The sequence below is a fragment of the Hypanus sabinus genome, chromosome 7, assembly GCF_030144855.1.
Source record: "Hypanus sabinus isolate sHypSab1 chromosome 7, sHypSab1.hap1, whole genome shotgun sequence".
NCBI lineage: Eukaryota > Metazoa > Chordata > Chondrichthyes > Myliobatiformes > Dasyatidae > Hypanus > Hypanus sabinus.
The window spans coordinates 2601651-2614539 of record NC_082712.1 but is presented as its reverse complement, the minus strand read 5'-3'; the positions used below and the strand labels follow the sequence as shown (position 1 = coordinate 2614539).

The 12889-nt window shown below is 48.8% G+C and overlaps 1 protein-coding gene across 8 annotated transcripts in view; it reads left to right on the top strand.

Annotated features, from left to right (window-relative positions):
• The window catches only part of LOC132396500 (serine/arginine-rich splicing factor 6-like), a 124181-nt gene that overhangs the window by 68507 nt on the left and 42785 nt on the right, over positions 1–12889 (top strand). For all 8 annotated transcript variants that reach the window (XM_059974068.1, XM_059974066.1, XM_059974067.1 and 5 more), the window contains exon 12: positions 2247–2279. In XM_059974068.1, coding sequence (XP_059830051.1) covers positions 2247–2279 — 33 coding nt within the window. The remainder of the gene's footprint in view (positions 1–2246; positions 2280–12889) is intronic.

The window sequence follows — 12889 nt, the reverse complement described above, 5'->3', positions numbered from 1 at the left end:
ACTCTATCTAGGCCTTTCAATATTTGATAGGTTTCAATGAGATCCTCCTCATTCTTCTAAACATCAGAGAGTACAGGCCCAGAGCCATCAAATGCTCCTCATATGTTAACCCTTTCATTCCTGAGATCATCCTCTAGCCCCTTTCCAATGCAAGCACATCTTCTCGTAGAACAAGGGCCCAAAACTACTCACAGCCTCCTCTACTGTCAAGATGAATCCACGCTCAGGTTGGAGGAACAACACCTTATATACCGGCTGGGTAGCCTCCAACCTGATGGCATGAACATTGACTTCTCTAACTTCCGTTAATGCCCCTCCTCCTCATCCCTGACATATTTGGTTGTTTTTTTTCTCTCTCTCTGCCCATCACCCTGCCTGTTCTCCATCTCCCTCTGGTGCTACCCCCCCTTTCTTTCTTCCAAGGCCACCCGTCCCATGATCCTTTCCCTTCTCCAGCTCTGTATCACTTTCGCCAATCACCTTTCCAGCTCTTAGCTTCATTCCCCCCCCCCCCCGGTCTTCTCTTATCATACGGCATTTCCCCCTCCCCCCACTACTTTCAAATCTCTTAGGATCTTTCCTTTCAGTCAGTCCTGACGAAGGGTCTCGGCCTGAACCGTCGACAGTGCTTCTCCCGATAGATGCTGCCTGGCCTGCTGAGTTCCACCAGCATTTTGTGTGTGTTGTTTGAATTTCCAGCATCTGCAGATTTCCTCGTGTTTGCACAGTACTCCAGGTGTGATCTGACCAGTGCCTTATAAAACCTCAGCATTATATCCTTGGTTTTGCATTCTAGTCCTCGCAAAATGAATACTAACATAACACAAAATGCTGGCAGAACTCAGCAGGCCAGACAGCATCTATGGGAGGAGGTAGTGATGACGTTTTGGGCTGAAACCCTTCATCAGGAGTGAAGTAACATGGGATGGTCGAGGGGGAATAAGAAGTGGGGGGAGGGATGAAGTAGAGAGCTGGGAAGTGATAGGCTAGAGGGAAATGGGCTAGGGGGAAGGTGGAGAATTATGGGAAATAAAAGAGAAAGAAAGGTAGGGCTGGGGGGAGAGATTATAGTGAGGGGGGAAAGAGAGAGAGTAAGAGAACCAGACTAAAATTATAGATAGGGATGGGGTAAGGGGGGGCAGGGGTATCAATGGAGGTCTGTGAGTTGAATGTTCATGCCGGCAGGTAGGAGGCTACCTTGGTGGTAACCTAAGCTACCTATGTTGATATGAGTTCAATGGGGCAAGAACAAGCTGAAACAATGGGTCTACCAGGACAGGCAGGTTTATGGATCTTGGGTAGGAACTAGAAATGGGAGATGTAGGGTGCAGGAACTATGAGGTTGGTGGCAGTGGATGGGAGATCCTCAGAGCTATTAAGGTTGATGATGGTGTGAGAGACAATCTCCTGGCGCTCCTTAGTGGGATCTTGTTGGAGGGGAAAGTAAGAGCAGGTGTCTGACAGTTATCACTCAGCCTCAGCAAGGTAGAGGTCAGCCCACCAGACTACTAAACCACCCCCTTATCTGGGGGTTTGATGGAGAGGTTAGGATTAGGGTGGCAGAAGTGGGAAGCATTCCGTGTGGAAGGAGTGATGTTGGAAGGGTGGTGAAGTTGAGATGGTTGAGGTCCCATTGGCAGTTGCAATGAAAAGATCCAGAGCAGGCAGAAGACCAGGAAGAGGAGGAGGTTTGAAGATGGGAGAAAGGGTCATCAGATCAGGATGGAGAGTCCTTGCCAAAGAAGTAGGCACAGAGACAGAGGTGGTAGAAGAAGAGCTCAGCATCGTGGTAGGTGTGAGTGCAGGGTGATGACGGGGGATTTCAGGAGATGTTTGCTCTGATGCAGGAAGTTCAAAGTCACATGCATCCATGAGAATGGTGGGCAATAGGGAGTGAGACTCTACAGGGAAGACCACCATCAAACTGGGACAAAACAATAGGGAGTGAGATCTACAGGGAGCTCCACCGTCAAACTGGGACAAAACAATAGGGAGTGAGATCTACAGGGAGCTCCACCATCAAACTGGAACAAAACAGATGGACAGAGTGTACTCTTATTATTCATTATCCAGAGGGTGGATGAGTATGGGTCTTGTTCTTCCAATAGTGGTTGGCACTTTCTCTGTTTTTGTAGATTATCATCTCTCATCATTTCTAAAGGAGCTTTGTCTGTCCCTGCTGGTCCTGCTGTCATCTCTTGGTTTAGTTCACTCCTGGTAATCTTCACTTTCCTCTTTGTTCACAGATATCATTCAGGAGGGGAAGACGAGGCAGGCATGTGAGTATCATCTCCTGAAAACAAACACAAACTCCTCAATACTTGAGGAAAGAGTCTGGGACCAAGTGCTGGTAGGCAGTGATAGTGATATGGTGATGAGCCGAAAGGGAGGAGGGAGAGTGCGGGAACAAGCAGACAGAAAAAGGGAGGAAACATATCAGGAAGCAGAATAAGGAAAGAGAGGTGGGAGAGAGAATGACACAGAGAGCCTAAGGGAGATGAAAGGAAAGGCTGGGAGGGGAGGAGGGAGGGGGGGAAATGGATAGAGATAAACAGAAAGAGTGGCCAAGTGGAAATAAGACTGGTGAGCACAATGAAGGGTTTTCGTTCATTGAGTTTAGAACAGAGAACTCCATCCCACCATGTCTATGTGGACCATCCAGTACCCATTCCCACCAAACCCATGTACCAACAGTTGGGCCATAACTGGGTTTTGGTGTTTCAGCAGCTCTTCCAGATATCTCTTACATTGAGAAAGACCCTGCCTCCAGAAACCCCACAGGCAGTGTGTTCCAGATTATAGCCACCCTCAGTAGGAAAGGTTCTTCCTCAGATCTCCCTCATACTCCACCTATCCCCAACTAGTCTTAGAAATGCTCCTTCTATAGTTCAGTAAACCTCAATCAGTTGCTCCCTCAGTCTCCGCTGTTCCAGGGAAAACTGACCCATCCTCTCCATCATCTCATCATAACTGAGACATTCCATCCCAGACACATTCCTGCCGAGTCTCCTCTCCACCTTCTCCAGTGCAATCACATCCTTTGTAATATGATGTAGTGATTAGAACTGCACACATTGTCAAACCAACGTGTTGTTCTCTCACCTCACTGCCTTCAAATAGTCCATGTTCAGATATGAATGCAGAAATCCCATATACACCTGTACCCTCATTTCCAGGGATCCTACAACTTGTACTCTGAGCTAATTCCTTAGGAGCCCAACCATCCATGATGTATCTACATCTCATCTTTCTCCTCCTGCTGTTAATCAGCTCACAGTTATCAGCATTAAATTCCATCACTGTGTCCAATTTAATCAATATAGTTCTGTCACCTGACTATCCTCCTCACTTTCAACATGCAAACTAAGTGTCAGCTGCAAACTCAGTAGTCACAACTCCATTCATATCCCATTCATTCTTGTACAAAGGCTGAGAGTACGAGTACATTGCTATATTGAATGAACAATGAACTTATTCATTAGGAAACTGCCTCTCGAAAGTTTTTTCCACACTGCGGATTTCCAGGAACGGTGCTGGAAATGAGATGCTTCTTGGGAAGAGCCTGACAAAGACATGTTGATCCCTGGAGCAAGCAGTTTAAAGGGAAATTGAATAGGTAGAGAGCAGCAGGATAGTGGGTGTACCAAGCACACACTATGAAGGTGCAGAAGATGTTTCATAGAACAGTGCAGTGAAGAAACAAGCTAGAAAATTATAGTTTCTGGGAGTGTGTGAGGAACATTGAGAGAAAGGCGTGGAGGCCGGAGGAAATAGACAGGTTTATGTGCATTGGATACAGAACTCAGAATCACCAGCCCATCATGTCTGTACTGACCATATCTGTAACTGATCCATATTCCACTCTATCCTTTGGAGATCATAGACATAAGACATATGAGCAAAATTAGGTCATTTGGGATCTGTTCTGGGACCCCTTCTCTTTGTGATTTTTATAAATGACCTGGATGAGGAGGTGGAGGTATGGGTTACTAAATTTGCTGATAACACAAACATTGGGGGTGTTGTGGATAGTGCGGAGGGCTGTCAGAGGTTTCAGAGGGACATCAATATGATGCAGAACTGGGCTGAGACGTGGCAGATGGAGTTTAACCCAGAAAAGTGTGAGGTGGTTCATTTTGGTAGGTCAAATATGATGGCAGTACATAGCATTAATGGTAAAATTCTTGGCAGTGTGGCGGATCAGAGGGATCTTGGGGTCTGATAACACAGCACACTCAAAGCTGCTACACAGGTTGACTCTGTGGTTAGAAGACATATGGTGTATTGGCCTTCATCAACCATGCGATTGAGTTTAAGAGCCAAGAGGTAATGTTACAGCTATATAGAATATAGGACCCTAGTCAAACCCCACTTGGAGTACTGTGCTCAGTTCTGGTTGCCTCACTACAGGAAGGATGTAGAAACCATAGAAAGGGTGCAGAAGAGATTTACAAGGATGTTGCCTGGATTGGGGAGCATGCCTTATGAGAATAGGTTGAGTGAACTCGACCTTTTCTTCTTGGAGTGAAGGAGGATGAGAGGTGACCTGACAGAGGTGTATAAGATGATGAGAGGCATTGATCGTGTGGATAGTCAGAGGCTTTTTCCCAAGGCTGTTAAACTGGGAATAGAGGAGAACCCAACTGCAGGACACTGCCACGTCGACTCAGCTGGGGAGGCTGGCATAGACCATAGAGCAGGAAACCAAAAGGATCTTGACAAGGAGACGGGATTCACAGGGACTCTCTAGAAACTAGAGCAGAACTTAGAATCACCGGTTCTAATCAGAACAGGGAACGAAGTATCACACGAGAATTGATCAACAAACTGGCAATGTGTGATAGAGTTGCCATTGTATTTATTTCCCAGTCTCTGATGAAAGCCAGATGTACAGTAATTGGGTAACTAGCAGCAATTGACTGAAATCGGGGCGTGATCAGGGAGAAAAGTGTTAAAGGGGAATGGCCAACCAGAACCATTACAGTACCACCCCCCCTCAATGGGAGCCTCCTGGCGTTCCTCCAGGCCTGTCTGGATGGTCCCGATGGAAGTCCTGGATGAGGGAAGGGTCTAGGATAAAGGAGCGGGAGACCCAGGAACGCTCTTCAGGACCGTGCCCCTCCCAGTCCACCAGGCATTGGAGGCCCCTGCCCCGACGGCACACACCTAGCAGTCCTCAGATGGTGTTTGCCAGATGATTGTCAATGAGCTGGGCAGGGGGAGGAGTCTCAGCTGGGGGACACAAAGGGCTGACGGAGACTGGTTTTATCTGGTTGGGTGAATACATATGGATTTAGCCAGAGTGAGGCGGACCGCTGTGGGATTAATAATCCTATCGACCTTGAATGGTCCCAGGAAGCGGGTGGCGAGTATCCTATGTTCGCATTTGTGCGGGATGTCCCTGGAGGAAAGCCACACCATCTGCCCCGGTTAGTACTCCGGCACTGGAGTCCGGTGTCGATCGGCCATTTTCCTATTCCAATCTGTTGATTTGATTAGGGCCATGCGAGTCTCTTCCCAAATCTTCCGGCACCGATCAACATGGTCCCGAACCGACAGTACCGCGATCTCTTCTTCCTGAGCGGGGAATAGCGGGGGTTGGTACCCAAGGGAGCACTCGAACAGGGACCTCCCAATGGCAGCGCTCACCAAGGAGTTGTGGGCGTACTCAACCCACAGGAGATGGTCACTCCAGGTTGACGGGTGGTTTGCTATTACACAACATAACGTCTCCTCCAGGTCTTGGTTGACCCGTTCCGTTTGCCCGTTCGTCTGGGGGTGGAAGCTGGATGACAGGCTGGCCGTTGCACCCAAGGCTCGACGGAAGGCCTTCCACACCTGTGAGATGAACTGGGGACCTCGATCGGAGATGATGTCCGTGGGGATTCCGTGGAGGCGGAAGACGTGGCGGACGAGAAGACCTGCGGTCTCCTGCACGGAAGATAGTTTAGGGAGGGCCACAAAATGCACTGACTTGGAGAAACTATCCACCACTATGAGTACGGCAGTATTTCCATGTGGAGAGGGTAGACCGGTGATGAAATCTAAAGCGACGTGGGACCAGGGACGCCCAGGTACAGGTAGGGGACAGAGTAATCCTGCAGGTGGCCAATGGGAGACTTTTCCACGGGTGCAGACAGAACAGGCAGAAAAATAGGAACGGGTGTCAGTGTCCATGGAGGGCCACCAGAAATGCCTCTTCAGGAGGGGCAGGGTCCGATCGACTCTGGGATTGCAGGGGAAGTGAGAAGTGTGTCCCCACTGTAAGACCTGTGATCGAACAGAATCGAGTACAAAGAGGCGATTGGGAGGTCTGGTGCCTGGGTCACGTTGTGTCCTTTGGGCCTCTCTGACTTTGGACTCGATCTCCCAGGTGAGGGCAGCCACTACCCCAGATGGTGGAAGAATGGTCTCAGGGTTGGGAAGATCCTCCTCGGAAACATATTGGCGGGAGAGGGCATCAGGCTTCCCATTCTTGGACCCCGGACAATAGGTGAGGGAGAACCTGAACTGGCCAAAAAATAATGCCCAACGGGCCTGGCAGGAATTCAGGCGTTTGGCGGTCTGGATATATTCAAGATTCTTGTGGTCTGTCCAGACGATAAATGGGTGTTCCGCCCCCTCCAGCCAGTGCCTCCACTCTTCCAATGCCAGTTTGACCGCCAGTAGCTCCGGGTTCCCCACGTTGTAGTTTCGTTCAGCGGGAGACAGTCGGCGAGAGAAGAAGGCACAGGGATGTAGTTTCTGATCCGGTCCCGAACATTGGGACAGTACCGCTCCCACCCCGGAGTCAGAGGCGTCAACCTCCACAATGAACTGACAGGAGGGGTCCGGTTGAATCAGAACGGGGGCAGACGTGAAACGCCTCTTCAGTTCGGCGAATGCTGACTCCGCCTCGGAGTTTCAAAGGAAAGGGGTGGCAGGTGAGGTAAGTCGGGTGAGGGGAGCCATCACCTGACAGTAGTTTCAGATGAACCGGCGATAGAAGGTCGCAAACCCCAGGACCCATTGGAGTTGCTTGCGGTCCGTGGGTTTGGGCCACTCCGCTACAGCCCGGATCTTCTCGGGATCAGCTCTCACCTGTCCCCTCTCGATGATATAACCTAGGAAGCGGACATGGAATTGGCATTTCTCCGCCTTTACGAATAATTTATTCTCCTCCAGCCTCTGCAGGACTTGATGGACATGGTGCATGTGTTGCTGGGGACTGCTGGAAAAGATTAGGATGTCATCCAGGTAGACAAACACAAAGTGGTTAATAAAGTCTCATAGTACATCGTTAATCAAGGCTTGAAAAACTGCAGGGACATTGGTGAGGCCGAAAGGCATGACTAAGTACTCGAAGTGGCCTAACGGGGTATTGAAAGCTGTCTTCCACTCATCCCCCTCCCTTATCTGGACCAAATGGTAGGCGTTTCAGAGGTCCAACTTCGAGAAGAGGTGGCTCCATGAAGTGGCTCAAACGCAGAACTTATAAGAGGCAGCAGGTACTTGTTCTTAATGGTGAAATGATTTAGGTCTCAGTAATCGATGTAGGGACGGAGAGAGCCGACCTTCTTCCCCACAAGGAAGAATCCTGCGCCCACCGGGGAGGATGAGGGTCGAACAATGCCCGCCGCGAGAGACTCACTAATATATTTCTCCAAGGCTTCTTTCTCAGGCCGGGACAAGTTATACAGGTGACCGGTAGGAACAAGGCCCCAGGGGAGAAGGTCGATAGCGCAGTCATACGGGCGGTGTGGAGGCAGGGAAAGAGCACGTTGCTTGCTGAATACCTGTCCCAGGTCGTGGTATTCTGTGGGAACTCTGGACAAGTCGAGGGTTTCAAAGACGGGCTGGGTCGTTGTATCCTCCCCAGGGGATAGGGCCAACCGCAGACAGGTCGCATGGCAAAACGGGCTCCAGCCGGCTATCCTCCCAGTAGATCAATCAATGCAAGGATTATGGCGGCGTAACCAGGGGTATCCAAGTACTATCGGGGCTTGAGGAGAGGAGATTAGGTTAAATTGTACCTGCTCCCGATGATTCCCAGAGAGGATCAAAGACAGTGGTGGAGTAGGGTGAGTGACTCAAGCCAGAAGTCTTCCGTCCAGTGCCCGGGCTTCCAGAGGGGTAGACAACGGCTCCCAAGGAATTCCGGCCTGGGCAGCAATGTCTTCATCCAACAGATTCCCCTCAGCTCCGGAGTCTATCAAGGTAGACAAGGACAGGGACTGTTGGTTGTATGTTACAGTAGTTTGGATCTGCATCCGGGTTTGGGGAACTGAAGGGAGTGTCATCTGATTCACCAGAACTGTTGGTGGGGGCTACACTAGGAACGGATGGGGAAGAGAGGCTGGCGGAAGATGGTGAGGTGGGCCGTAGGATGACCCGAGGAGCGGAGACCGGTCTTTTCTCTCAGACGTTCTCGAAGTCGGTTATCTACCCTGGTGGCCAAAGAGTCCAGGCTGTCTGCGTCATCCCTGGCCACTAATTCATCTTCTATCTTGTCAGAGAGACCCTGTCGAAACACTTCCTGTAGTGCTTCGTCGTTCCACCCAGAGTCGGCCGCTAATGTTCGGAACTCTACGGAGTATTTCACTAGGCTTCGCGAGCCCTGACAGAGTCAGAAGGTGCCTAGCGATGTCCTTCCCGCGAATGGGCTGTTCAAAGACCTTCCTCATTTCAGAGACGAAGGTGGAGAAGGAGAAACAGACCTCTGGCCGGTTGTCCCAGATCGCGGTGGGCCATGATAAGGCATCCGCTCATAACAGCCCCATGATGTACACAATTTTTGATCTGTCCGAGCTGTACGTACGTGGCTGTTGCTCAAAAACCAGGAGCACTGCAGTAGGAAAGTCCAGCACTTCCCTAGGTCCCCAGTGTAGGGTTCTGGTTTTCGTACGTAATGCTCTCGAGGTGATTGTGTTGTCGAGCCAAGGGGCATACCCACCCCAGGCTGTGCGGTTTGGTCAGACTGGGTTCTTGGAAGGGACGGAGTAAGGAGAGCGGATACCCGGTCAACCTGCTCACTGACCTTCTTTACACCCTCGGATAGGGCACGAAGATCTTTCATGACTTCTCTGAGTAGTTGATCATGTATCCCAGTAGGGAGCCCTGGCTAACGAGGGCCTGTCGCACCGGGTCCGTGTCCGCTGGGTCATTCTGGCCAGTTCATTCTGTTACACGGGAGCGACAGAGGAGAACCCAAGTGCAGGACACTGGCACGTCGACTCAGTTGGGGAGGCTGGCGTAGACCTGAATGTAGAGCAGGAAACCAGAGGAATCTTGACAAGGAGACGGGATTCACAGGGACTTTCTAGAAACTAGAGCAGAACTTAGAACTGCCGGTTCTAATCGGAACAGGGAACGAAGGATCACACGAGAATTGACCAATGAGCTGGCAACCTGTGATAAAGTCGCCATCGTATTTATTTCCCAGTCTCTGATGAAGGCCAGATGTATGGTAATTGGGTAACTAGCAGCAATTGATTGAAATTGGGGCATGATCAGGGAGAAAGAAGTTTTAAAGGGGAACGGCCAACCGGAAACATGACAAAGGCTGAAGTGGCTGGCATGAGAGGGCACAGTTTTAAAGTGCTTGGAAGTAGATACAGAAGAGATGTCAGGGGTAAGTTTTTACGCAGAGAGTAGGGAGTGAGTGGAATGGGCTGCCGGCAATGGTGGTGGAGGCAGATATGATAGGGTCTTTTAAGAGACTCATGGAGTTTAGAAAAATAGAGGGCTATGGGTAACCCTAGGTAATTTCTACAGTAAGTACATGTTCAGCGCACCATTATAGGCCAAAGGGCCGGTATTGTGCTGTAGGTTTTCTACGTTTTTATAAGCTAATTTGGCAGGGGGATTTGGAACCGGAATAATAGAGCTGAGAATGAGCCAGCTGGTTTACAAGTAGATGATAGGTGTAACATGAATGTGAGGAAGGACAAGTCAGTGATTAGGTACAACTACAGGCAGAGGAAAGAGTTAAATTGTACCACCGAGGCAAAATTCAAAAGGATCAAGAATGTAAGACTGAAGATGCTGTATTAAATGCATGTAGCTTTCAGTGGGTGAACTCGCGGCATTAGAAATTGGTCAGGTGATGTTTTGGGCATCACCACTGAGTCGTGGCTGAAAGATAGCCATGGTTGGGAGATGAACATCAAAGGATATAGCTTGTATCAAAAGGGGGCAGATAGGAGATTTTGTGGGGCAGATCGGGAGTCTCGGATGGTATGTTGCCTCCCTGGTGCCAGGGTCCGGGACATCTCAGATCGGGTGCAGGCTATTCTTGAGAACGAGGGCATGAACCCAGATGTAGTGGTCCATGTAGGGACCAACGATGTAGGTAAGGTGAGTGAGGGGGTCCTGCTTAGAGAGTTCAGGGAGTTAGGAGTGAAGCTGAAAGGCAGGACCTCCAGGGTGACAATCTCGGGATTGCTACCTGTGCCACGTGCGAGTGAGGTGAAGAATAGAATGATTATGCACATTAATATGAGGCTGAGAGCATGGTGCAGGAAGGAAGGGTTCAGGTTTTTGGATAATTTGTCTTTGTTCCAGAGACGTTGGGATCTGTTTCAAAGGGACGGTCTACATCTGAACCGGAGGGGTACTAACATTCTTGCAGGAATGTTTGCCAGTGCTGCTCGGGGGGGTTTAAACTAGATGTGCAGGGGGCAGGGATCCAGAATACGAGAGAAGATAATATGATGAAGGATAAGGGACAGGTGGGGAATACACGTTTCCCAAATATTAATTGTGTAAAGGAGAAAGGTGAGACAGAACATGTGTTGGAAAAGTTATATGTACAGAGGGTTGGTCAGAAGGAGCATGAGGTTAAATGTGTAGAAGGTTTGGGTGATCTTGAGAAGGTCATCAAAATTCAAGGTGCAATTAGCCCGATGGAAGTTCAAGGAGCTGGGTTAGGTACAATAGACAGTGTTTTAAGCAAAGAGAGAAGGAATGGGCTAAGAATTCTATACTTGAATGCACGTAGTGTCAGAAATAAGACAGATGAGCTTGAAGCTCAGATGAAAATGGGGAACTACGATATTGTTGGGATAACAGAGACATGGCTGCAAGGGGATCAGGCCTGGGAATTGAGTGTACCAGGGTATACGTGCTATCGTAGAGACAGAAATATGGGAAGAGAGGGTGGGGTGGCCCTGTTGGTGAGGAATGAGATTCAGTCCTTAGCAAGGGGTGACTTAGGAACAGGGGAAGTAGAGTCTGTGTGGATTGAGCTGAGGAACAGTAAGGGTGAAAAGACCCTAATGGGTGTTGTGTACAGGCCCCCAAACAGTAGCATGGATATTGGGTACAAGTTGATTAGGGAGTTAACATTGGCATGTGCTAAAGGTAATGCAGTTGCTATGGGAGAATTCAACATGCAGGTGAACTGGGAGAATCAGGTAGGTACTGGACCCCAGGATAGGGAGTTTGTGGAGTGTCTAAGGGATGTATTTTTGGAACAGCTTGTGCTTGAGCCAACCAGGAACGAGGACTTGGTGATGTGTAATGAACAGGAATTGATAAGTGATCTTGAAGTAAAGGAGCCATTAGGAAGTCGTGATCATAACATGATAAGTTTTTATCTACAATTTGAGAGGGATAAGGGCAGATCAGAGGTGTCAGTGTTGCAATTAAATAAAGGAGACTACGGAGCCATGAGGGAAGAGCTGGCCAAAGTTAAATGGGCGGATGTCCTGGCAGGAAAGACAGTGGATCAGCAGTGGCAGATATTCTTGGGCATAATACAAAAAATGCAAAAGCAGTTTATTCCAATGAGAAGGAAGGATTCAAAGAGGGGGAAGGGACAACATTGGTTGACAAAGGAAGTCGGAGATTGTATAGCATTAAAGAAAAAGAAGTATGACAGGGCTAAGATGAGTGGGAATACAGATAATTGGGAAAGTTTTAAGGAACAGCAGATCTTAACTAAAAAAGCAATACGGAGAGAAAAAAATCAGGTATGAGCTCAGTCTAGCCAGGAATATAAAAGGGGATAGCAAAAGTTTTTTTAGCTATGTGAAGAGAAAGAAGATAGATAAGAACAATGTTGGCCCCTTGAAGAATGAATTGGGAGAAATTGTTATGGGAAACAGGGAAATGGCAACAGAATTTAATGCGTACTTTAGATCTGTCTTCACCAGGGAGGACACAAGCAATCTCCCAGATGTATGGATGGGCCAGGGTCATAAGATATCAGAGGAATTGAAACAGATTGACATTAGGAAAGAAACTATGATGAGTAGACTGATAGGACTGAAGGCTAATAAATCCTCGGGTCCAGATGGTCTGCATCCGAGGGTTCTAAAAGAGGTGGCTCAGGAAATTGCGGATGCATTGGTAATCATTTTCCAATGTTTCTTAGATTCAGGATCAGTTCCTGAAGATTGGAGAGTGGCTAATGTTATCCCACTTTTCAAGAAGGGAGGGAAGGAGAAAACGGAGAACTATCGCCCTGTTAGCCTAACGTCAGTTGTGGGGAAGATGCTTGAGTCCATTATTAAGGACGAAATAGTGGCACATCTTGATGGCAGTAATAGGATTAGGCCGAGCCAACATGGATTTACCAAGGGCAAATCATGCTTGACTAATCTGTTGGAGTTTTTTGAGGGTGTAACAAGGATGTTAGACGAGGGTAAGCCAGTGGATGTTGTATACCTAGATTTTCAGAAGGCATTCGATAAGGTGCCACATAGGAGATTGGTGAGTAAAATCAGAGCTCATGGCATTGGGGGCAGGGTTTCAACATGGATAGAAAACTGGTTGGCAGATAGAAAGCAAAGGGTAGCAGTGAATGGGTGTTTCTCGGACTGGCTGGAGGTGACTAGTGGGGTACCACAGGGCTCTGTATTGGGACCACAGCTCTTTACGATTTATGTCAACGATTTAGATGAGGGCA